Raw genomic sequence first — 26852 nt, forward strand, 5'->3', positions numbered from 1 at the left:
ATTAAGAAATTGTTCAAAATTCACATCAGTTAAGAATATATATTCAAAATTCACATCAATTAAGAATATCCATTTAAAATTCACATTAAGAATATCCATTCAAAATTGCCACCAAGTAAGAATATCCATTCAAAATTGCCCTCAATCGTTCAAGACTGACATCACGTACGGTAAGAACAGCCATTCAAAATTAAAAACAATTAAGATCTTTCAAAATTAAAATCAGTCAAGAGCACCCATTCAAAATGTCTAATCTTTCACAAGATCAGGTCACCCCTCATAAGATTTACCACAAAACTGGACCTTTTGAAATTAATTGAATAGACTTTAATATTTTTTTTAAACAATATTTATTTATTCTTTAAAGTTTGAGGCCTGTCACAAGATAGGCCTTCTCCAACTATTTCTCACAAGAAAAAGGCTACTTCAAAGCATGAGATTTTATTTTAAGACAGCTGTGAACATTATCATAGAATCGAATAATTGCAAATTTATTTATGCCATTTTTTTTTCCTTTCCAGGCTCACTCAGGTTTACGTCATGATCTTTATCCCGGCACTACCAGTAAGTTTTCGGCTTCGCATCAGGGAAGAATGGATGTCTTCTCTCATATATATATATGTTTTCTGAGGTTTTCGCGGGTGTTTGTATGTAGGTCTTTGGTTGTTCGGGTTTTCTCCCACGTAAAATTGGAAGTGTCTTGGCGACATTTCGACGAAGTCCCATTCGTCATCTTCAGGCTGGTGTTTTCAGCTTCGTGCTTCGAGCAGCAATGTGTGGTCTTAGCTGTTTCTTCCTTTTGAACACCACGAACGCGTAGCCAAAAAATAGCAAGGCAGCCCAAAATCTTAACCCCCCCTGCAACTCAGACTAACCTGAGCACAACCAAACAGAACACTCCCCCAGCCAATCAGAGTACAGCCAACCCCCCAGCCAATCAGAGCACAGCCAACCCCCCAGCCAATCAGAGCACAGCCAAGTCCCTAACCAATCAGAACACACCTCCACCCAATCAGAACACAGCCAAGCTCCCACCCAGTTCATACCCCCACTGGCAGTTAAAAGGAAGAAACAGCTAAGACCACACATTGCTGCTCGAAGCACGAAGCTGAAAACACCAGTCTGAAGATGACGAATGGGACTTCGTCGAAACGTCGCCAAGGCACTTCCAATTTTACGTGGGAGAAAACCCGAACAACCAAAGACCTACCTATCTCTCTCTCTCTCTATCTGTCTATCTATCTACAGGTAATCCTCAGTTTACTACCACAATTGAGCCCAAAATTTCTGCTGTTAAGTGAGACATTTATTAAGCGATTTTGCCCCATTTTACGGCCTTTCCTGCCACAGTTATTAAGTGAATCATGGCAGTAATTAAGCTACTCACATGGTCATTAAGCGAATCCAGCTTTCCCGTTGACTTAGCTTGTCAAAAGGTCGCAAAAGGGGATCATGTGACCCTGGGACACTGCAACCGTCGTAAATACCGGTCAGTTGCCAAGCATCTGAATTTTGATCACGTGACCATGCCGGGGAGGGGAACGCTGCAACGGTCATAAGTGTGACAAAGGGTTCCTAAGTCCCTTTTTTCAGTTCCGTTGTAACTTTGAACAGTCACTAAGTGAAATGTTGTAAGTCAGAGACTATCTGTACGAGACTGTGCACGGGTGTGTGCTTGTTTGTATGCACAGCGCTGCATTCAGGGGGACTGAAACAACCGAAGTTGAAGTCCTCGATTTACGACTGTAAGGCAGCCTGCCCATTGGGGTTATAAGTCACGGCGGTCGTAAAATGGGTCGGCCATAGGACCGACCTGATTTCCTGACCTGCTTTGCAGAGGTCATTAAGCAAGGACAGTGGTCATGAAGTTGCTCCTACGGTCCTTAAGCAAATACCACGGACTCAAGCTAACCACCGGTTCATGATGGAGGCGGTTTTGTCAAAAAACCCAGCAGGTTTGGGCAAAAGCGTCGTAAAATGAGGACATGTGACTACGCTGCAAACAGATCTGTAAAAGCAGTCCGGCTGCTTAGCAACAGAGGTCTGGTTATGTGACTGCAGCTGTCAGAACTTCAAATCCACATCATAAGGGCCGTCCCCCCCGACAGGTCCTCGTAACTTTGAACGGTCACTAAGCGAACGGTCGTAAGTCGAGGACTACCTGTCAGTGTATATTTTTTTGCTTTTTTAAAAAAATAGCAGCAAGAGCTTTTATTTGGGTTATATAATCCTTGTATTTTCTTAACCTGCTTCTGAATTTTGCACATTCGTGCTTAAAGAAAAAGCTAAATTTTCACCGCAAATTTTAGCCTATGTTATTCAGGAAGTCCTCGCCTTACACCAGTTCATTTAGTGACTATTCAAAGTTACGGCAGCACTGAATGACGTGACTTAGGACTGCTTCTCATACTTACAACCGTTGCAGCCTGCCAGGGTCACGTGATCAAAATTCGGACGCTTGGCAAGTGACTCATACTTGTGACAGTTGCAGGGTCCCGGGGTCACATGATCCCCTTTTGCGACCTTCTGACGAGCAACGTCCATGCCAGATTCACTTAACGACAACGTTGCTAACTGCAGTGATTCACTTAACAACGGTGGCAAGAAAGGCGGTAAAATCAGGCAAAATTCACTTAGCAAAGGTTTCACTTAGCAACAGAAATTTTGGGCTCAACTGTGGTCGTAAGTCGAGGACTACCTGTGTTTCTAATTGGGAGTCATGTTTGCATGCTAGTTATAAACTACAATTCCCATCTGCCCCCTTTGGCAACTTATTAGCTATGCAAGGGGGCACGGACAATAATGGAATGATCTTTCCCACATTTGCATTGGATGAATCGAATAGAATAGAATAGAAATAGAAATAATAGAAATAGAAATAATAGAAATAGAGAATAGAGAATAGAATAGAATAGAATAGAATAGAACCATTTCTGACAGCTGGCAGGTTGAACTCCAGCAGGTAAAGCTTTCCACAATTCTTCCCTGAAACTCAAAAGCTGTACCAGTGGAACATCTGCCTGGAACAGTGGTAGATTCTTCTACTGAGCCTAGAATGGATCTAGTACAGCGGTTCTCAACCTGTGGGTCGGGACCCCATTTGGGGTTGAATGATCATTTCACGGGGGTTGCCAAACAACGCAGTCCGCCATTTTTCCCCCCTTTTCCTTAGCTGTGCTACTCCCTTTTATTCTATTGGCTTTTGAAAGCCAATAGAATAGACTCTCTTGAATAGAGTCTAATTCTATTGGCTTTCAAAAGCCAATAGGAATTGTCCAGGCTGTCTCTGCCCTGCTGAGCCCGCCAAAAGTCCCATTCTGCAAACGGTGCTGCACCAGTTGAGTAGTCCTCGACTTAACGACTGGTTGAATAGTCCTCGACTTACGACTGGTTGGGGGTTGTGGCATTAAAAAGGTTGAGAACCACTGATCTAGTACTTCTCCCCAGGGTTTTTTTTCTCATGGAATGCCCAGAACGGAGTTCCGGCACCTTCTTTGGATGGAACCTTGTAGGGTAGGCAAGGCGGGTTGTATGATGATTGTGAGTTCCGGCACCTTTTTTTTTTTTTTTTTTTTTTAGAAAAAAAGCACTGCTTCTCCCATCTTAGCAAGTTTAAGATATATGGACTTCAACTCCCAGAAGTCCCCAGCCAGCATAGCTGGCTGGAGAATTCTGGGAGTTGAAGTCCATACGTCTTAAACTTGCTAAGATGAGAAACAGTGGTTTAAGACCAGGGGTCTTCCAACTTGGCCCTTTTCTGACTGATGGACTTCAACTCCCAGAATTCCTCAGCCAGTGTGCCTGGCTGAGGAATTCTGGGAGTTGAAATCCACAAGTCACAAAAGAGCCAAGTTGAAGAGCCCTGCTCTAGAATGGCTTCCAATCTACTGTATGCATTCAGGATGCAACAATTTTATAACTGGCAGAAACATTTTTGAGCCAATTCGACAAATTAACGAATCTTACTTTTTCTTAATTGCTTTCCCCCCCCCCTTTTTTTTTGCATCTCGCAGGCAGCCTTTATTTACCAGATCCAAATGCGGTATTTGCAAAACCAGGTAAATACATTCCTTTCCTTCCTTCCTTCCTTAGCCATTTGCATCTCTTTGCAAGCAACAGCTTGGGACCGTACAGAACAACAGAAAAACAGAGTTGGAAGGGACCTTGGAGGTCTTCTAGTCCAACCCCCTGTGCGGGCAGGTTGTCCCATCTCTTTTTTTAAAACTTCCAGTGTTGGGATGGAAGGGCTGGATCCTAACGAAGCATCTTGATCTTCTAGCCCAGGGGTAGGCAACCTTGGCTCTTTTATAACTCGTGGACTTCAACTCCCAGAATTCCTGAGCCAGCCATCCTGAGGGGAAATGGAGAGGTTTCCATGGTGAGCCATGCTGGCTCAGGAATTCTGGGAGTTGAAGTCCACGAGTCTTAAATTTGCCAAGGTTGAGGACCCCTGATATAGGGCAGGGGTGGGGAACTTTGGCTCTTTTATGACCCATGGACTTCAACTCCCAGAATTCTTGAGCCCGCCATGCTGAGGGGAAAGGGAGAGGTTTCCATGCTGAGCCATGCCGGCTCAGGAATTCTGGGAGTTGAAGTCCACGAGTCATAAAAGAGCCAAGGTGGCCTACCCCTGGTCTAGGCCTAGGACGCTTTATGACTCGTGGATTTCAACTCCCAGAATTCCTGAGCCCGCCATGCTGAGGGGAAAGGGAGAGGTTTCCATGCTGAGCCATGCCGGCTCAGGAATTCTGGGAGTTGAAGTCCACGAATCATAAAAGAGCCAAGGTTGCCTACCCCTATACGTAGCCCAATAACTATAAAGGGCAGGGACAAGAAATTGGTGATCTACGTTGTTATGGTTCTGCCAGCAAGCATCCCGTGGTATCCCTTGAAATGTCATAATAAAATAAAATAATATTTCATTGCAGAAAATCATTTGGCCAGAGGTTTTTTGTGGCATTGCTGCAAATATTATCAACGTCCTGGCGAATTATATTTTCCTTTACCAATTCCATATGGGCGTTCGGTAAGTAGGCTGTTTAATACAAAAATGTCTATTCCCACAGCAGGCTGGTTTCTGCTTCCCTTTCTTGGATTGGAGTTGTCTTTGCCAAGTGATTTTTTTTTTTTTTTTTTTTTTGGAAAACTGAATATCAGTTATGGGTTTTAGCAGAAGATGGTTGATAAAGCCATGGATGAAGTGAATTAGAATTCATCAAACTACAAACTCTGCAAAACTCAGCTACAGCCAGTCCTCGATTTACAACCATTCATTTAGTGATCGTTCAAAGTTACAACCGCATTGAAAAAAGTGATTGATCGCACGGGGAGACTTGTCTCCTCGTCGGCTAGCCTTTCCTCCACCAGTCGACCCTTATACGGGTCGAAAGTCGCCCTGGAGGGTGAGACTTCGGTCGAGGAGACTTCAGCTCGGTTGTAGAGGAGCGGCGGCTCCTCCAGCTGTACGGGCGATCTCTGAGGGCTGACGGAGAAGAAAATCGGCCAGTAAAATGGCCAATCACCCTGCTGTTTCAAACCGCAAGTCAAGAACATCTAAGCTGTAAGAGCCCCCGTGGTGAATTCGGGTGAGAATTTTCCTTGCTACTCTCTCTATTTGACTTTGCTTTTTACCTGTAAGAGCCTTGTTGGAATTATTTCCCTGGCTAAAGAAAGCAGGTTTTATGTTTTTGGAAAGGAAGGCGTTTTACAAGATTAAATTTTACTTTCATATTTTTTGGGATACAGAAAACTCTCTCTCTCTTTTTTTTTTTTTCCTAAGAACTGTATTATCACCTGGTGTTGGAAGATTATTTCTTCTTTCACACTATACTTTTAAAGATAGAAATAAGGAAATGGTGCCTGGAAAAGACTCTTTCGTAACTTACTGAGGACATCTATTGGCGTAAATGTAATATTGCACTTTTTGGTTACTTCTTGAAACCAGACCAGATTTGACCTTCAAATTATTTCTGAAAGAAGACAAGCTGAGCTGTGGGAATTGTGGGGGTGGATATATGCCAATTTTCATCAAATACAGCCTCCACAAAAAAAAAAGAGATTTTTTTTCTAACTACTATTAAAATGGAGAAACCGCATTCACAATTAAACTATAATCTTATACTGGAAAAGATACATGAGGCCACTGCAGAAATTTGTGCCATATTGAAAGAATCTATTACAGAACTAAAATCCAGAAATTTCACTTCAAACACTCAAACGGATGCTCAGATTACATCTGATTATTTTACAAACCAAGATATACTAGAAGAGGAATTAACAAAGATAAAAGTATAAGAAGGATGGTGATACACCCCGATTAATAATGGTCGGCATTAACGATGGGGGGGAAGGGAGAACCTCCCCCTCAGCCCATACACAGTGAAAGCTCGGTTATTAAAAACTCTTTTATTATTTCTCTTGGTGATCGATTTATTTTCGGATTTTATCATGAATGTACCCAAGAGTCAAGTTTTTGGTCTTATATCTAGTCAATATATATATATATATATATATATATATATATATATATATATATATATATATGAGCGTGATTATTAGAATAGATATTTTAAACAGATTAAGAATGCACTGAATTTGTGTATTTATGTAATGTTTGGGAATAAAATGGAAATTATTATGTATTGGAATTGAAAAATAGATGACTGTTTAGATTGGATGCTGCCAATAATTAATGGAGTGTTTTAAATTACTAGGATGACTTTTCTGTATGACAACAAAGATGTGATAAGGCATGATAAGTAACTGGAGAAAATTTGAATTTTGTTTGATGAATCTGAATGAATTAAGGTTTAATATTATTTTGTTATTTTAAAGAGATGAATTGATTCTGGGATTATATATCTATAGGGCTGATTAATATTTTATTGTTATTAGGATAATTATTGTGTAATGGAAGAAGAAATAAATGAGATTGGTGATAAAATGAGGAATGTGAGAGATTAAGAATTAGAATTGATAATTTGTTGTTTTAAACTTAGACTATGGTAGTAAACTGATAAAGTTATAAAACAGATTTAGTAGTAATAGAAATTTAAAATAGAAATGGAATATTTAAATGTATCATGTTAATCGAGGGAAATAGAGAGGGGATAGTGAAATGTATTGAGTTGACTTGCTTATATATGTTTTTACTTTTGAATGTTGGACCACCCAACCACCACGGTGGGTTTTGAGTACTTTTTCTTAAGAATCTAAAAAAAAAAACAATAAAATGTGTTAAAAAGAAAAAGAAAAGAAAAAGAAAAAAGGGACTGACGACCATTTTTCACACTTGCAGCATCCCCAGGGTCATGTGATCAAGATTCAGATGCTTGGCAACTGACTCGTATTTACGACGGTTGCTGTGTCTCGGGATCATGTGATCCCCTTTTGCGAGCTTCTGACAAGCAAAGTCTCTGGGGGAAGCCAGGTTCACTTAACAACCGTGGGATGAACCAAATATCTGCACTGAATCACTTAACAACTGTGGTGAGAAAGGTCGTAAAATGGGACAAAAAAACTGTCTCACTGACACACGTTTTGCTTCTCCTCCAAGAAGCTTTTTCAGCTCTGACTGGATGGTGGGGAATAGAAGGATTTATACTCCTTGCAGAAAGCTGGTCATTTGCCTTCTTTTAGAGAGTCGTTGAGGCCACCTGGAGGTTTACCTGTATCCCCTGGTTTGAAAGATAGGGCATTTGCACCACTCAGGTGACCCTGAGGACACAGGTAAACCTCCAAGTGGCCTCAACGACTCTCTAAAAGGATGCAAATGACCAGCTGTCTGCAAAGAGTATAAAATCCTTCCATTCACCCACCATTCGGTCAGAGCTGAAGAAGCTTCTGGGATAAGAAGCAAAACGTCTTCAAAGATTAAAAAGAAAGTCCAGTTGCCTCTTGAAAAAACACCTTTGGGATAAACCATGACCTGGATGACTGAGAATCTCCATCCACATTTATGGATGTGGTCATGAATTTTACAATTTTACAACCTTTTCAGCCACCGTTGTTAAGTGAAGCATGTGGTCATTAAGCGAATCAGGGGGTCCTTAAGCAACTCCTGGTCCTCCCATTTCTTTTTCTTGTGGGAAGACGCCTGGGAAAGTCCCAATCCTGCACCTTTCCTAAACACAGGCCGGTTGCCCCACGCTCAGATTTGGATCCGGTGACCCTGGAGACACTGTGACCGTCGTAAGTGTGAGGACTCTCTCTTTTCAGTGCCGCTGTTAACTTCAGATGGACAAATGAAGGATTGTTAAGTCGAGGATTAGAGATGGGGAAGCCAGAAAAAAACTGGAAAAATTCGGAGGAAAAAACCCAGGTCTTTTTCTGTTGTTTTCCTCTTTTTTTTTAAAGCCATTTGGGGGAAAAAAATGGGAAGAAAATCTTTTTTTTCCCTCCAATTTTTCCAGGCCTCCCCATCTTTATCAAGGCTTAGCTGTGTTGAAATTCCTCTCCCTCAAATTCACGGGCAAAGAAAATCGGGACAGGCTTGAAAGCCACACGGTGTGAATATTCCTCACAAAACCGACAAAAACCCAAAGCAATGTTTTAAAAGATTTCCTGCCAATTTCCATTCTGATGACCTGCATTTTTTTTTTCTTCCCTCAAAGAGGGTCTGCCTGGGCCAACACCATCGCTCAGTATGCTCAAGCCATCAGCCTCTTTCTGTACATCAAGTGGAAGAAGCTTCACGTCGAAACCTGGGGAGGTGAGACCCCCTCCATTATAGGCATGCGGAAGGGTGGGGGGGTGTCTTTCCTTGCTTGCTCCGCTGCCAGACTCCCATTGCCGACTTCTCAATTAGAGGATTAATTAGAGAGCCAGTTTGGTCTACAGCAGGGGTAGGCAACCTTGGCTCTTTTATGACTGGTGGACTTCAACTCCCAGAATTCCTGAGCCAGCATGGGGGAACTATGGCTCCCTTTATGACTGGTGGACTTCAACTCCCAGAATTCCTGAGCCAGCATGGCTCAGCTTGGAAACCGCTCCCTTTTCCCTCAGCATGGCTGGCTCAGGAATTCTGGGAGTTGAAGTCCACGAGTCATAAAAGAGCCAAGGTTGCCTACTACTGATCTAGGCCAGGGGGAGGCAACCTTGGCTCTTTTATGACTGGTGGACTTCAACTCCCAGAATTCCTGAGCCAGCATGGGGAACTATGGCTCCCTTTATGACTGGTGGACTTCAACTTCCAGAATTCCTGAGCCAGCCTGGCTCAGCTTGGAAACCTCTCCCTTTTCCCTCAGCATGGCTAGCTCAGGAATTCTGGGAGTTGAAGTCCACGAGTCATAAAAGAGCCAAGGTTGCCTACTACTGATCTAGGCCAGGGGGAGGCAACCTTGGCTCTTTTATGACTGGTGGACTTCAACTCCCAGAATTCCTGAGCCAGCATGGGGGAACTATGGCTCCCTTTATGACTGGTGGACTTCAACTCCCAGAATTCCTGAGCCAGTATGGCTCAGCTTGGAAACCTCTCCCTTTCCCCTCAGCATGGCTGGCTCAGGAATTCTGGGAGTTGAAGTCCACGAGTCATAAAAGAGCCAAGGTTGCCTACCCCTGGTCTAGTGGCTAGAAAGCGGCAGACGGTGAGTTCTAGTCCTGCCTTAGGCAGGAACATAGTCACCTGGGTGACTTTGGGCCAATCCCAGGAGACTGTGAATTCTAGTTCCGCCTTAGGCATGAAAGCTGGCTGGGTGACTTTGGGCCAATCACCAGACTGTGAGTTCTAGTCTCACCTAAGGCATGAAGACCACCTGGGTGACTTTGGGCCAATCACCAGCAGACTGTGAGTTCTAGTCCCGCCTAAGGCATGAAAGCCAGCTGGGTGACTTTGGACCAATCACCAGGAGACTGTGAGTTCTAGTCCTGCCTTAGAAAAAATGGCATTTTGATCCTATCTATAGACACAGTACACACTCCTGTGCCAGACTCAAAAACTAACATTCTCTTGATTCTAACCATGAATCCTGGCTTGTTCAGCTGATGTTCCTTCTTTTTTTCCAGGTTGGTCCATAGACTGCCTGCAGGAGTGGGGGCTCTTCATGTCGCTGGCGATTCCCAGCATGCTGATGATTTGCATTGAATGGTGGACCTTTGAAATTGGAAGCTTTCTGATAGGTCAGGAGCGGGCAGGGGGAGGAGCTATGGTTGGGGGGTGGGCCCAAAAGACAGGACACTCCCTTTCTCCCAGGTGGGTGGGGCAATAAATATTGCTGTAGTGGGGAATGCTGAAACAGGTAGTCCTCAATTTACGACCATTCATTTAGTGACAGTTCGAAGATACAACGGCGCTGAAAAAAGTGACTAGTCCTCACATTTATGACCATCACAACTTGTCTAGGATTTGAAGATCAAAATCCAAGTGCTCATCAACTGGAATATACAGATAGTTTCCGACTTACGACAGTTCATTTAGTGACTATTCAAATCACAACGGCACAGAAAATGTTACTTAGGACCATTTTTCACATGACCGTTGCAGCATCCCCAGGGTCAGGTGATCAAAATTCAGGCTCTTGGAAACTGACTCATATTTATGACGGTCGCAGTGTCCCGGGGTCACGTGATCCCCTTTGCCAAGCAAAGGTCCATGGGGAAAACGGATTCACTCAACAACCGTGTTCCTTGTTTAGCAATGGCAGTGATTCACTGAATGACGGTTGCAAGAAAGGTCGTAAAATGGGGCAAAATTCACTTAACAACAGTCTTTTTGGGTTCCATGGTGGGCCTACGTTGTAGAGGGCTATCTGTATTTTCAAGGATTGCACTTATCAACTGCGGTGATTCGCTAATGGTTCATAAAATTGGGTGGTGACTCACTGAATGACTGCCTCACTTTGCAATGGACATTCTGTTTCCAGTTGTGCTTGTAAGTTGAGGATCTCAGTTGAGCATATAGGGTTTCCTGCCTAAGCAGGGGGTTGGACTAGATGACCTCAAAGGTCCCTTCAGACTCTGTTTCTATCCTATCCTATCCTATCCTATCTTATCCTATCCTATATTGATATTCCATTCCATTCTAGTTCTATTCTATTCTAATTATAATTCTATTCTATTTTAATTTTAATTCTATTTTCTATTTTGTTCTGTTCTGTTTTGTTTTATTCTCTATTCTATTATCTATTGTATTCTATTATGTTATGTTCTAATCTATTCTATTCTATGTTATTCTATTCTATTCTGTTCGATTCTATTCTATTCTATTTTCTATTCTATTCTGTTCGATTCTATTCTATTCTATTTTCTATTCTATTCTATTTTCTCTTTTATTTTCTATTCTATTCTATTCTATTCCATTCCATTCCATTCCGTTCTATTTTGTTCTATTTTGTTCTATTCTGTTCCGTTTTATTCAGTTCAGTTTTATTCTATTCTATTCTATTCTATTCTATTCTATTCTATTCTATTCTATTCTATTCCATTCCATATTTTCTATTCTATTCTATTCTATTCTATTCTATTCTATTCTATTCTATTCTATTCTATTCTATTCCGTTTTTTCATTATTCTATTCTATTCTATTCTATTCTTGTTTCTATTCTATTCTATTTTATTCTATTCTATTCCATTCCATATTTTCTGTTCTGTTCTATTCTATTCTATTCTATTCTATTCTATTCTATTCTATTCTATTCTATTCTATTCCGTTTTTTCATTATTCTATTCTATTCTATTCTATTCTATTCTATTCTATTCTATTCTCAATAAAGATTCTATCCTATCCTATCCTATCCTATCCTATCCTATCCTATCCTATCCTATCCTATCCTATCCTATCCTATCCTAGACATTTTAGACCTCTTCCCTGTAGACCTTCCTGGATATTTATTTATTCATTCATTCATTCATTCATTCCCCGTTAATTTTTTTTTTTAATTTCAGGCCTCCTCAGCGTGCTGGATCTTTCTGCACAATCCATCATTTATGAAATCGCCACCGTTGCGTATATGGTAAGCATTTCCCGTCTGCCATTATCACCACAACGGTGCAACGAGAGGCTGTCCACCCAGAGCTTCTGCAGCGCCTAGCAAAAAAATTAGGCCAAGGCCTGCCATCTTGACTTTTTTCGACCCTCTTTGGCAGATCCCTCAAATTAGCTACCCAAAATGTACATTTTCCTGCATTTATGCTTTGTCTCGGCTCTCATTGATACACAGGGACAGCTCGTCTTTGAGTCATAACCATTTATTTAGAGACCAGGTGTAATTACAAGGGTGCGGGGAAAAATGACTTACGGCCAGTCCTCACACTTACGTCCGTTGCAGCATCCCCAGAGTCACAAAATCCATATTCAGACGCTGGGCAACTGACTCATGTTTATGACGGTTGCAGTGTCCTGGAAGGGGAAGAGGGGTTAAAAGCCGGCTTCCAATCAGCAAAGTCAAAGGGGAAAGATGGATTCGCTTAACGACCACGTGACTCATTTCATGACCACCCAAAAAGGTGGTAAAACCAGGCACCTGACGACCGTATCACTTAGCGACCAAAGTTCCAGTGGTAATTGTGGTCATAAGTCGAGGGCTACCTATACTCCTCTTTAAACAGCTGCCTCGTTTACTGACTGTTGACATTCACAACCATGAGGAAAAAAAAGCCTCGCCTTTACGACCTTCTCAGGACTTTAAAGCAAAAAAAAAGGCGGAAGTCAGATCATAAGCACAGTTGCCGTTTCGCTGAACGACCGGTGTGCTGGGCCCAATTATGGCCGCTAAACTGTCAGTACCATCCATACAGGTAAAGTCCTCGCTTTACGACAACAATGGAGCCCAAAACGGACATTGCTAAGGGAGACCGCTGTTCGGCGAGCTTCGGCCCTTTTTTTTACAACCTGCCTTGTCACAGCAGTTAAGCCAATCCCTGCAGCCGTTAAGTGAGTAAAACGGTTGTTAAGTAAATCCGGATTCCCCGTTGACTTGACTTGTCAGGAGGGGATCGTGTGATCTCTGTGACCGTCATAAGTATGAGCCATTTGCTGAGCGTCCAAATTTTGACCGTGCGACCGTGGGGATGGCTACAAACGATCATAAGTGTGAAAAATTGTGCTTTTCCTCAGTTCCCTTGTAATGTAAACGGTCACTAAATGAATGGTTGTAAGTCCAGGACTATAAAAAAAATATGAATCAATAAATCCAGGCTGGTGAAGGACTTTACCAAGACAGGAACTGAACGGGCATCTCACCAGGTCTGTCTTCTCTGTTAAGTCTCGGCTCTGCTTTGTTTGCCTCGTTTTAGATACCCTTTGGGATCGGGGCCTCGACCAGCGTCCGAGTGGGCAACGCCTTAGGAGCCGGGAAGGCAGAAGAAGCCCGGAGGTCATCGGTGGTCGCCATCTTTTGCACAGGTATCATCCTAGGGCTGGTAGAAAGAACGGAAGCCAGGGGAAGCATAAACCAGCATTTCAGAGCCAGAATAGAGCTGGAAGGGACCTTGGAGGTCTTCTAGTCCAACCCCCTGCTCAAAACAGGAGATCTTACACCATCCTGGTCAAAGAGTTCTCTAAGGTTTTCTTGACAACCTCCAATGATGGAGCACCCATAATTCTGGAAGAGTTCGTTCCTTCCCCCTCTCCATCCATCCATCCATTCCTCCATCCATCCATCCATCTATCCATTCCTCCATCCATCCATCCATTCCTCCATCCATCCATCCATCCATTCCTCCATCCATCCATCCATCCATCCATTCCTCCATCCATCCATCTATCTATCCATCCATTCATCCATCCATCCATCCATCCATTCCTCCATCCATCCATTTCTCCATCCATTTCTCCATTCATCCATCCATCCATCCATCCATCCATCCATCCATCCATCCATCCATCCATCCAAGTGACTGTCCAGTCTCTTCTTAAAAACCCCCAGTGATGGAGCACCCACAACTTCTGGTGGCAAGCTGTTCTCCTGGGTAACTGTCCTCTCCTTAATTCCAGGTTGCTTCTCTCCTTGATTAGTTTCCTTCCACTGTTTCTTGTCCTGCCTTCAGGTGCTTTGGAGACTATATGGCCGTGGTGGGGAACCTATGGCACGGGTGCCAGAGGCGGCACTCAGAGCCCTCTCTGTGGGCACGCGCGCCGTCGCCCCAGTCCTAGGCCTTCAGCTGGGTTTTATAAAACCTTTTCGCTTTAGGTCTCCGCCACCGTGTGCAAAAAAAAAAAGTTCAATCAATTTCAACTTCTCGCGGGAAAAAAAAAGATCTTGCAAAGTTGGAATTGATTGATTGAACTTGTTAGTCCCACCCAGTCTGTCGTTACCACTGCAGCCATGCCCACCCACTGGGCCATGCCCACCCAATTGGCTAGACCCAGCCAATGGGCGACACTCAGCCAATGGGCCATACCCATCCGGCACTCGACGATGCATAAGTAGGTTTTGGGTTGCAGTTTGGGCACTCGGTCTCTAAAAGGTTCGCCATCACTGCTATAGGGGTGATCCCCTCTTCCTGGTGGCAACTCCCCAAATATTGGAAAACTGCTATCATCTCTCCCCTAGTCCTTCTTTTCTGTAGATTAGCCAAACTCAAGTTCTGCAACTGTTCTTCCTACGTTTTAGTCTCCAGGCCTTTGATCATCTTAGTTGCTTCTGAAGACAAGCCATTCCATTGGTTGATTTCTCTCACCATTAGGAAATACCTCCTTAGTTCCAGGTTGCTTCTCTCCTTAACTAGTTTCCATCCGTTGCTCCTTGTCCTGCCTTCAGGTGCTTTGGAGAATAGCTTGACTCCCTCTTCTTTGGGGCAGCCCCTGAGATATTGGAACACTGCTATCATGTCTCCCCTCCTCCTTCTCTTCATTAAACGAGACCTACCCAATTCCAGCAACCGTTCTTCGTATGTTTTAGTCTCCAGGTCTTTAATCATCTTAGCTGCTCTTCTCTGCAATTTCTCAACCTTAAGATGAGAAGAAATGAGTGCAGCTTGGATCAGGGGACATGGATCTTGTGGAATACAACGCTCTTACTTGCAGCTGTTGAGCTACCTGATACATTCCTCTCTTTAGGAATCATATCCTTGGCAGGACTTTAAGTTGTCTTGTGTATGCAAACCCAATGTTGTGGCATAACTACAGCCTATGAGTAGGATTCTGAAGAAGTAGATATAACACAAAAGAGGTGTTTTCCAAATGTTTTGTGATATGGCTCTCACAGTCCCTCAGTCCTTCATCGTGCTACTTTAGTTTAACAATAACAATAATAATAAAGTTGGAAGGGACTTTGGAGGTCATCTACTCCAACCCCCTGCTCAGGCAGGAAACCCTATACCATTTCAGACAAATAGGGTGTCCAGTCTCTTCTTAAAAACTTCCAGTGTTGGAGCATTCACAGTTTCTGGAGGCAGGTTGTTCCACTGGTTAATTATTCTCACTGTCAGGAAGTTTCTCCTTAGTTCTAGGTTGCTTCTCTCCTTGGTTAGATGGTGCCCAGCACCACACAACTGAAGCCCAACATTGTATTTACATGCAGTGAATATTAAGAATGGATGGGGCTTTGGTCCCACCATCACTGACGCCATCTTGACTTTTTTGACACACCCATTTGCAGATCCTTCTGAGTTAGCGACCATAGTATAACACAGTGGTGAGTAACTATGGTCCCTTTAAGAGGGGCCCTATAACAAGAGGAACAAGAGATTTAAGTAATATAGTATGTTTTACAATACAGTATATGAAATGTAAAAATATTGGGATGATGTAACTTTTATATACATAAGTGAAATATAAGCTGATCAGAAAGGATGTTGTAAGGTAGACAAGAAGCACAGTATTTTTATAATACATGAAGTATGAAAATATTGGGATGGTGTACCTAAATGGAAAAATTTGGATACTTAGATGATTAAAACTGAGAAAATCATGACTGATAAGAATGGATTGGAAAAAAGGGGAAATTAAGCTTAAAAATTACAAAAATAGGATGCATGGTGAACTAATGAGATGATGGTTATAAGAATAATATAAGCTGATAAAAGATGGTATACACAGATGTTATCACTATTTGTATAAATATGAAAAAAATGTCTATAATTAATCATTTACAGTATATATTGAAAATATGAAGAATTATATTTGTTTAAAGTTGAAGAAAGAAATGCAAATGGGAGAAGGGAAGATCAAAGAAATATATTATTAATTAATATACTAATGATAGGATTAACAAATTTAATCATTATTGACTGTTAATTAATTATTATTGTCTTTTTTTTCTTTTTTCTTTCTTTTTTTTCATTCTCAAATATATAAACCAAGACAGCATGCTGTACACCAGGCCCTGGAGATTATTATTGTTAAAGACCAATAAAATATTTTTAAAAATAAAATAAAATAAAATAAAATATAAAATAAAATAATAAAATAAAATAAAATATAAAATAAAATAAAATAATAAAATAAAATAAATAAAAAAAATAAAATAAAAAAATAAAATAAAACTGTGGTCCCCTATAAGACGTGTGGACTTCAACTCCCAGAATTCCTCAGCCAGCCAATATGGTCCACAGGTCTTAAAGGGGACCATACAGTAATTGCCTTTCCTGGACTTTGTTGTGATTTTTCTTAATGTCTCTCTTTCTAATGCTTTGGATAGCAGGATAGGCAGCAGATAATGTTTTTTGATGTTTTTTGCTTTTTTTTTTTCTCTAGTGGGATTCTTCGTTCTGATGTGTGTTGTGATGACAGCCTCGAAAGACGTTTTGGCCTACATTTTCACCAGTGAAAAGTAAGTGTGACAATCTGGGAGTGGAAGTCTGCAGGTCTTAAAACTGCAAAGACTGGACACCCCCCCGCGGCTTAGAGCAGAGCTTTTCAACCTTTTCACCCATTGTACCACTTTTAGGATATGGCAATAACCGAGTACCACCAGTCGCCTAGCAAGGGGTCAAAAACTTGATGACCCCCCCCAAAAAAGGAAAAAAGTGATGAAATACAGGTAGTCCTCAATTTACAACAGTTCACTTAGTGACTGTTCAAAGTTAAAATGGCACTGAAAAAGTGCCCCCCAAGCCACAGCCGAGCAAGACACCTGCCTGCCCACCCGGCCGTGCTCTTCCTCCTGTCCGAGGTTTTCATTGTTGTGAGCATTTCTGTTGAGGATTGGCAGTGGGGGTGGGGTGGGGGGGTGTTTGGTTTTTATTCCCCCTGTCTGCTGGGTGGTTGCAGCAGGTTTTGGTCCCTTCACATGACCCTGGGACACTGTGAGCGTCATAAATAAGAATCGGTTGCCAAGCATCTGAATGTAAATCACAAGACCCTGGAGAGGCTGCAACATTCCAGCTGATTGGCGCTTCTTCTGGGCTCAACAGAAGCGCCAGGATCAGCACTGAGATCCAGCTGGAGCCTGGCGCTGATCCTGGTGCTTCCGCTGTGCACTGACAGTCCCGAAGACGCACGGATCAGCTGGAAAGCAGCACTGATCCTGGCGCTTCCACTGAGCCCTGACAGCCCTGCAGCTCCAGCCATCTCTCGCTCAGGCTTGTGCGGTGCTGCCACCGGTTCAGCTCATTTCCCCTCCCCCGCTACCCCTTTTCTAGGATGGTCACGTACCACCTGCCAGGTGCCAATGGACCACAGGTGGTACCCGTACCACTGGTTGAAAAGCCCTGGCTTAGAGGATGTTGCTGGTGATGCTGATTTTACTCTGTTTGTCCAAACAGGGAAGTGGTTGATCTGGTGGCCTATGTGATGCCTGTCTACATCGCCTTCCACCTGTTTGAAGCTCTTTGCGTGAGTCCATTTTTTTTTTGTTGAAAGAAAAGTCTTCATCGTGGTTCAGTCCAAGCTCGGAATAAACTGCAGCTTTCTTTCTAAAGCAGTCACCATGTTTATTCCCAGCTTGGACTGAACCATGACGAAGACTTTTCTCTCAACACTTTTTTCACTTCTTTTCACAGGCCAGGATAGGGTTAAATTTAAGCAGGAGTTCACCCCAGACCCATCCTCAAATATATTAGGTAATCCTAGGCAACTGTGGTTTGTTTAGTTACACCACTGGTAACCAAACCATGGCTTAAGGGAGTATGTGAAAATAGCCTCTGGTGTGGGCTGGATTGTGGGGACTTCCACTCCCAGAATTCCCCAGCCAGCATGCTTAAAGATGGGTGGGTTCAATTCCCAGAATTCCCCAGCCAGCATGCTTTCAGAGGGGTGGACTTCCACTCCCAGAATCCCCCAACCAGCATGCTTTAAGAGGAGTGGACTTCCCCTCCCAGAATCCCCCAGCCAGCATGCTTAAAGACAGATGGACTTCAACTCCCAGAATTCCCCAGCCAGCCTGCTTTCAGAGGGGTGGACTTCCACTCCCAGAATTCCCCAGCCAGCATGCTTTAAGAGGGGTGGACTTCCACTCCCAGAATCCCCCAGCCAGCCTGCTTTAAGACGAGTGGGCTTCCACTCCCAGAATTCCCCAACCAGCATGCTTAAAGATGGGTGGACTTCCCCTCCCAGAATTCCCCAGCCAGCATGCTTTAAGAGGGGTGGACTTCCACTCCCAGAATTCCCCAGCCAGCCTGCTTTAAGAGGGGTGGACTTCCACTCCCAGAATTCCCCAGCCAGCCTGCTTTAAGACGAGTGGGCTTCCACTCCCAGAATTCCCCAGCCAGCATGCTTTAAGAGGGGTGGACTTCCCCTCCCAGAATTCCCCAGCCAGCATGCTTTAAGAGGGGTGGGCTTCCACTCCCAGAATTCCCCAGCCAGCATGCCTTACTTTAACTCCCAGATTTCGCCACCTCGCCTGCTTGAGGAGGGGTGGACTTCAACTCCCAGAATGCCCAAGCCAGCCCAGTGGGGACTCTGGGAGTTGAAGTCCACACACCTTCAATAAGCAGAGGTTCAAGAATTCTCTTGTAACCCATCCTCCTTTTCCTCTCTCGCAGGCCACAACCAGCGGGGTGCTGCGTGGCACCGGAAGGCAGAAACTGGGCGCCATTTTCAACATGTTGGGCTACTACACCGTCGGCCTGCCCTTGGGGGTTGTGCTCCTTTTCGTCGCCAAAATTGGCATGATAGGTACTAGCAGAGGTTGCCTGGCAGCCTTGTTCAGAGAATCCTCAAGTTACAACCATAAATGAGCCCCACGTTTGGGGTCGTGAGTTGTGACAGTCGTAAAGCAGGTCATCACATGACCGGATCTGATTTTTACAATCTTTTTCACAGCGCTTGCTAAGCAAACTCACTATTTGCTATGCGAAGGTTTCTGTCAGAAACTGGAATGCTGGTTTTGAGGGAAAAAAGTCGTAAATCTTGGTCAGCTGGAGGGGACTCTTCCAATGAGGGCTAGTTGCCAAGTGCCCAAAATATGGACATGTGACCATGTGGGGGGGCATCACAACTTCAAACCTAGGATGCGAGTCCCTTTTTCATTTCCACTTAGTGACTTTGAACAGTTGCTAAGTGATCGGTCGTAAGTCGAGGACTAGCTGTAAGTAACTAATACAGGAGTCCCTTGGTACTCAACTGCTTTGAAACTCGTCGAATTTCGAACTCAGAGCGTTTTGACCCTAAAATGTTGCCCCGCTACTCATTGTTGGTTTAGTATTCAACACAACAAGCTAGAATGTGTGGATATCGGCTGCTTTGTGAGTCACAACAACAACAACAACTTTATTGTCACTTTGAATGTACACCAATCGGCATACATCAAAATGAAATTTCATTGCATACAGCATGGCTCAGCATGGAAACCTCTCCCTTTCCCCTCAGCATGGCTGGCTCAGGAATTCTGGGAGTTGAAGTCCACGAGTCACAAAGGGGCCATAGTTCCCCCATGCTGGCTCAGGAATTCTGGGAGTTGAAGTCCACGAGTCACAAAGGGGCCATAGTTCCCCCATGCTGGCTCAGGAATTCTGGGAGTTGAAGTCCGCAAGTCATCAAGGGGCCATTGTTCCCTCATGCTGGCTCAGGAATTCTGGGAGTTGAAGTCCACCAGTCATGAGGGGGCCATAGTTCCCCCATGCTGGCTCAGGAATTCTGGGAGTTGAATTCCACCAGTCATGAGGGAGCCATTGTTCGCCCATGCTGGCTCAGGAATTCTGGGAGTTGAAGTCCACAAGTCATAAAGAGGCCATAGTTCCCCCATGCTGGCTCAGGAATTCTGGGAGTTGAAGTCCACAAGTCATGAAGGGGCCATAGTTCCCCCATGCTGGCTCAGGAATTCTGGGAGTTGAAGTCCACGAGTCACGAAGGGGGTCATAGTTTCCCCATGCTGGCTCAGGAATTCTGGGAGTTGAAGTCCACCAGTCACGAAGGGGCCATAGTTCCCCCATGCTGGGTCAGGAATTCTGGGAGTTGAAGTCCACTAGTCATAAAAGAGCTAAGGTTGCCTACCCCTGGTATAGGGTTTCCTGCCCGAGCAGGGGGTTGGACTAGATGACCTCCAAGGTCCCTTCCAACTTTATTATTATTGTTATTATTATCATCATTATTATTACTTTTCTCAGTGCCGTTGTAACTTCAAACGGTTGCTAAACAAATGGTCGTAAACTGAGGACTTTGCAATTTTTTTTCAGTCTCTCCTCCCCATGGTTTTTCTTCCTAGGGTTTTGGCTGGGCATGCTGATTTGCACCCTGATCCCCTGTATCTGCTCCATCACTTACATTATCCGGATGAACTGGCTGCAGGCAGCTGAAGAGGTAATACCGGCTCCTCCTCCGCTCCAACCACTAGGGAACACTCCCCCCGCATTCGATTTCTAGTTCCGTTTTCCTTCCCATCCCAGTCCTTCTCGCTCGTTTTGCACTGCTCGACTTACGACCATCACCAGCCCAGTCTTATAAGTCATAACTCACGCCAGTCATTAAACAAGTCGCCGTGTAACCACGCCTAGTTTGATGACCTGTTTTTTTTTAACAGCGGTTCTTAAGTAAAGCAAACACTGTGGTCCTTACACAAACATCACGGTCATTAATAGGGTTTCCTGCCTGAGCAGGGGGTTGGACTAGAAGACCTCCAAGGTCCCTTCCAGCTCCTATTCTATTCTATTCTATTTTTCCTGTTTCCATTCTATTCTATTCTATATTCTATTCTATTCTATTCTATTCTATTCTATTCTATTCTATTCTATTCTATTACATTCCATTCCATATATTCTATTCTATTCTATTCTATTCTATTCTATTCTATTCTATTCTATTCTATTCTATTCTATTCCATTCCATATATTCTATTCTATTCTATTCTATTCTATTCTATTCTATTCCATTCCATATATTCTATTCTATTCTATTCTATTCTATTCTATTCTATTCTATTCTATATTCTATTCTATTCTACTCTACTCTACTCTATTCTATTCTTTCTGTTTCCATTCTATTCTATTCTATTCAATATTCTATTCTATTCTATTCTGTTCAATATTCTATATTCTGTTCTATTCTATTCTATTTTTCCTGTTTCCATTCTATTCTATTGTGTTCAATATTCTATTCAATTCAATTCAATATTCAATATTCAATATTCAATATTCTATTCTATTCTATTCTTCCTGTTTCCATTCTATTCTATTCAGTATTCTATTCTATTCAATATTCTTCTATTCAATATTCTATATTCTGTTCTATTCTATTCCAATATTCTATATTCAATGTTTCCATTCTATTCTCTTCTATTCAATATTCTCTTCTATTCTTCCTTATTCTATTCTATTCTATATTCTATTCTATTCACTATTCTATTCTATTCAATATTCTATATTCTATTCTATTCAATATTCTATTCTATTCTATTCTTCCTGTTTCGTTTCTATTCTATTCCATTCCATTCCATTCCGTAATTCTATTCTATTCCATTCTATTCTATTCTATTCTATTCTATTCCAGTCCAAATTCTATTCTATTCTGTAATTCTATTCTATTCTATTCTATTCCATTCCATTCCATTCCATAATTCTATTCTATTCTGTAATTCTATTCTGAATTCTATTCTGAATTCTATTCTATAACTGTAATTTCAAAGGTGTGAACTTAAATAGACTCCAGAAGATGGTAGAGGACAGGAAGACCTGGAGGAACGTTGTCCATGGGGTCGCGATGGGTCGGACACGACTTTGCAATTAACAACAACAAATAATTTCTTGAACTCCACATGCCTTATGAAATTGTCTATATATTTCCATCATACGCGTATCATAGCGATATGTGCTCCTTTTATATATATTATATATTATTCCTGTTATCTACATATTCTGTGCCTTACGCCAAGTAATTAAGTAAACCTGTAATCTCCTGATTGTAAACAGCCCAGATTAGAGTCACTGTGTGGTGAGAGTTGGGTGGCCATATAATTTTTTTAAAAAAATAAATACATTTAATAAAATCTCTACCGTTCGGGCTCCTTCTTCCCTTTTAGGCACAGCACCGTGCGAAACTGTCGCAGAAGCCGGTGGAAGATTTGAACTCGGCTCCCCGGCCAGACAAAACCGTCTCTTCTTCCGATATCGAAGGCAAAGCAGGGTTTGGAGGTGAGCAAAGGAGCCCCCCCCCCCAAAAGCACTTAAAGCAAACCGGCCAACTTTAGTTGGATTCGGGCCTGAAAAAAAGTATTGATTTTAAGATAGGGAATTTTGGACTCCATTGCGGACGTAAGTCGAGGACTTCCCGTAGCTGAATGCGAGACCCACCTGTCCTTTTCTGTTCCAGGACTCACCGATGCCCAGAACGGCGTCGTGCTGCTGAGTTTCACTGTCATAGATGGCCCAAACTTGCCGGACAAGAAGGTAGCCAGTGTCCCCAGGACAGGCCAAGTTCTGACCACAAAACAACTGATTGTGAGACGGGGACTGGCGGTGGCTGCCGCCGTGGGCATTCTAGCCGTCGGAATATTGATACGAATATTCACGGTGGACAATTAGCGGCTGGAATAGACCTCCTCGAATCCAAGGCAAGGAAACAGGAGTGAGACGCCCAGCGCCAGCAGCCTGATTCATCCAACAGGGGGCGCCAGTGGGAGTCATACTCAGAGCTTCCACCAGGGGGCGCCCATCTCAAGCCAAACATTGGGGAAGGCTGGCCAACGTTTTGCTCGTTCTTGCAGAGCCAAGGTGCCCGAATGACGCAAAGACTATTTTTTTTTGGGGGGGGGGGGTTGTTAAGAAAGTTTTATTTCCATCCCACAGCTGTCTGCTGTAGATAACCCGACGTGTGGCCACGTTTATTCCATGTAATCTTTCCAGATAAAATCTTTTAGTAGTAATTTGTGCGTTTCTGTTTATGCTTTTTTTTTAAAAAAAATAGACTTGGAAGAAAAGCAGGTTAGAAAAGGTTAGCAAACAAACAAATCTGGACCCGAGGGGGTCAAAAAAGTCAAAATGGCGGCTCCCAACCCCACATTACCCAAGTTTTATCCTTGTTTACTTGTGATCGCAAGGATGGAGCTTCAAGGGTGATTGGGGGGGGGGTGTCTGTCATGGTTCCGACAGATGAAACTCTTCAAAAGAACTTCCGAGGCATTGTTTACCTTAAAGAATCTTTATTTTGAGTAGCATAACATCGGCACTGCATAATCGAAGCCAAAAACTGAATTCCCCTCCCCTGAGCACATAGTATCCAAGCACAATTCCCTCCTCCAATTAACCGTCATAAATCACATTCCCACAATTAGCTTGAAGCATGTGCAGGCTTCCTCTCCAGTTCTCCAGCCTGGCCAAATCCTTATCAGCTCTGGTTACAATAACCTTGTTCCTCACCCTAGGTTTGGTGTTGTTATGTCTAGCTGGACTCTTGTTCACATCTCCCCTCCCAGCATCATCTAACTCTTAAAAGCAAAAGGTACATTTTCAATGCAAAAACATTCAATGTTAGCAGCGTTGACAGGGTCACTATTTTGACTTTTTTTGACCGCCCTGCAGATGCCAGTAGCCATTTGGGGGGGGGGTTAATTTAAAGAGATGAACCGATGCAGCAGGCAAAGTATTTAATTTAGGATTCATTTGGCTTTTGCAATGTGGTTTTAGCTGCGGTTTGATCCAACAAAGCTCTGAGGATCTTATCTAGGAACTCAGAAGCGCTATTTATACACAGACCATAATCTAAATAGGATTAGGCTAGTTTACGGGGTTTATGCCTCAGCTTCCAGCGTTTGGAAAATTCTCTCTTCTTTTCCGCCAACCGTAGCTTCATTCCTGGGTTGGAACCCTCCATCCGCTTACTATTAATCCTAGTCTGTTTGATGTTTGCTCGTTTCACACATACGGGGGTTGAACTATTGGCCGAGGGATGCATATATTGCACGCTCAGGATTTACGTTCAAGAACTGCCCTATCGGAGCTCCTGTACAATGGAATTTATTGCGGCTGGGGATGGTGGGAATTGAAGTACAGCAACACGGCGCCTCTGATGAATAGAATCTGGGTCTAATACATCATTCTCAAAGCTCCGGACGTCTTCCTGGCTAGCCTTTCTCAGGCTTGGCAGCTGAACAATGGATGGACTTCAACACCCAGAATTCCCCAGCCAGCCATATTGTCTGGGGGATTCTGGGAGTTGAAGTCCACAAGCCTTAAAAGTAATAACTTTTTCAGGCCCGAATCCAACTAGAGCTGGTCTGTTTGCTCTAAATGCAAACTGAATTCTTACTTCTTGAAACTCCTCCCATGTGGATCCACTCCAAAGCCCAGCAGCCACTACCCGCTGTGATTGCTGGGTGTTGTAGTTCTGGGAATTGAAGTCCACAGGTTTCAAAACTAATAACTTTTTCAGCCCCCCGATTCAATTAAAGCTGGTCTGTTTGTTCTAAATGAAAAATGAATTTTTTACTTCTTGGAACTCTTTCCATGAGGCTCCACTCCAAAGCCTAGCAGCCACCACCCGCTGGGGTTTCTGGGTGTTGTAGTTCTGGGGAATTGAAGTTCCAGCTGCCAAGCCTGAGATACAGAAATATCTTTGTGGAGGACAAACCAGGACAAAATCACTTGCCCTCAGAGCAAAGAAACACTTAAAAAAAAAATCAAAATCAGTGCAAACGGGTCCCCATTTTATTCTCTGCCATAACACGGCTATAAAATGCAAAAGGTTTGATTGCTCCTTTCAAAGAAAAGAAAAGAAAAATTGTTAAGAAGCTGCTATCTCCCAAAAGGCAATGAAAATTTTATTTCCCCCCCACCTCACACAGAACAAGCTTCCTTTAAAAAAGACTCAATTAAGAAAAATATCTTGAAAATTCAACAATGGGGGCCTCTTTCTAGCTTCTCTGCTTATAAATCTCTTTTCCTTGAAATTCTGTTCTCTCTTTTCTTTGGTGCAAATTGTCCCTTCCCGGAGAGAAGATATAGAAGAATATATATTTATATAAGATATATTCTCACCCAAGGAATCGGCCTTTGGTGCTTCTGCTCTCTGTGTTGAATGATTAAGAAGAAATTGCGTTAACTCTTGTAAGTTAGTGTTAGAAAAACCCGACAGGCATACACACAAACACACAACTCCGCCTGGATCAACGTTGTGTTATGGCCGCTGCGGAATCTCCCTCTCAGAAAAGGACAACCTGTGAAAATTGAGAATAAATAATATTAATATTATGAATAATATTGATATTATGATCAATAATTATAATCAATAATTATAATATTATTATATTGATTAATAATAATAATAATGTTAACTAAGTCATTTTCTGCAGGGTGATAAATTGCTTCATGTTATTGCTTGGAGAAAAGATTGATATAACTGTGAGAACCACTTAATAGAATAATAATAATAATAATAATAATGATGATGATGATGATGATGATGTTGTTGTTAACTAAGTCATTTTCTGCAGGGTGATAAATTGCTTAATGTTATTGCTTGGAGAAAAGATTGATATAACTGTGAGAACCACTTAGAATAATAATAATAATAATAATGATGATGATGATGATGATGATGTTAACTAAGTCATTTTCTGCAGGGTGATAAATTGCTTCATGTTATTGCTTGGAGAAAAAATTGATATAACTGTGAGAACCACTTAACACGGGTGTCAAACTCAATTTCATTGAAGGCCGCATCAGCGTTGCGGTTGCCCTGGGGGGGGGGTGGCCAGGGTGGGTGCGGCCTACTGGGTGGGCGTGGATGGAGTGGGTGTGGCCTATTGGGTGGGCATGGCCAGCTCTACATCGTTCGCGTCAAGGGTGCCTGTGGGGGCCTGGGCAGGAGTGGGACAGATCTGGGAGTCTCTGGCAGAAGGGGGGGACTGGGGCAAGCGTCAAAGCATGGTGCATTTCTTCATTCCTCACAAAGGGGGACACCTCCCCAGCATGCACCCAGGGGGCGGGACCAATGCAGCAGGGGCTGGTTCCTCGCTGTTTCCAGACGGCCTTGTGGAGCTAAGACTGAATGCGTTTCAGCATAGATGGCCACCACAAAATTGTGCATTGGTTCCCGGCTGGCCTGGGCCCGGGCCAAGGCAGCGGGGGCCATTCCCTCACTGTTTCCAGGATGGCTTTGCGGGCCACATCTGGCCCCCGGGCGTTGTGTTTGACATGTCTGATCTAGGCAATATATTTAATGGTTTTTGATTTATTAAAGGGGATATTGTGTTATTAAGTAGACGATTTAATATGGTGGGAAATTGATAACTCTTAGGAAATAGAACAAGATTATATTTAAATAGATAAAATGTGTATTTTCGATATTATATAGTTTGTTATCTAGTGAAATAAGGGAAATTTGGGTTACCCCAAGTTCTGAAAATTATAAATATCAAAGGTTAAATTGGAATATTGACGAGAAATTTAAAAAAATTGTGTTTGTCATGTCTGACTTAACAGAATAACAGAGTAATAATAATAATAATAATAGTAATAATGATGATGATGATGTTGGAAGGGATCTTGGAGGGCATCTAGTCCAACCCCCTGCTCAGGCAGGAAACCCTATACATTTAATATAT

At 42.9% G+C, this 26852-nt stretch overlaps 2 protein-coding genes across 4 annotated transcripts in view; one reads left to right on the top strand and one right to left on the bottom strand.

The window, feature by feature from the left end:
* LOC120316531 (multidrug and toxin extrusion protein 1-like) overlaps positions 1–23174 on the top strand; it is a 37500-nt gene extending 14326 nt beyond the window's left edge. Inside the window, exons 5-17 of the mRNA XM_039362241.1 lie at positions 522–564; positions 4014–4058; positions 4929–5026; positions 8613–8710; positions 10003–10116; positions 11881–11948; positions 13231–13339; positions 16634–16709; positions 17644–17713; positions 18862–18994; positions 20523–20617; positions 22332–22443; positions 22622–23174. Coding sequence (XP_039218175.1) covers positions 522–564; positions 4014–4058; positions 4929–5026; positions 8613–8710; positions 10003–10116; positions 11881–11948; positions 13231–13339; positions 16634–16709; positions 17644–17713; positions 18862–18994; positions 20523–20617; positions 22332–22443; positions 22622–22833 — 1273 coding nt within the window. The 3' untranslated portion in view covers positions 22834–23174. The remainder of the gene's footprint in view (positions 1–521; positions 565–4013; positions 4059–4928; positions 5027–8612; positions 8711–10002; positions 10117–11880; positions 11949–13230; positions 13340–16633; positions 16710–17643; positions 17714–18861; positions 18995–20522; positions 20618–22331; positions 22444–22621) is intronic.
* Positions 23175–24931: 1757 nt separating this feature from the next.
* Positions 24932–26852, bottom strand: part of ALDH3A2 (aldehyde dehydrogenase 3 family member A2) — a 31932-nt gene continuing 30011 nt past the window's right edge. For all 3 annotated transcript variants that reach the window (XM_039362238.1, XM_039362240.1, XM_039362239.1), the window contains exon 11: positions 24932–25463. In XM_039362238.1, the coding sequence (XP_039218172.1) occupies positions 25449–25463 (15 nt within the window). In that variant the 3' untranslated portion in view covers positions 24932–25448. The remainder of the gene's footprint in view (positions 25464–26852) is intronic.

Source organism: Crotalus tigris, unplaced genomic scaffold (assembly GCF_016545835.1).
Source record: "Crotalus tigris isolate CLP2741 ecotype Arizona unplaced genomic scaffold, ASM1654583v1 scf7180000019405.536791, whole genome shotgun sequence".
NCBI lineage: Eukaryota > Metazoa > Chordata > Lepidosauria > Squamata > Viperidae > Crotalus > Crotalus tigris.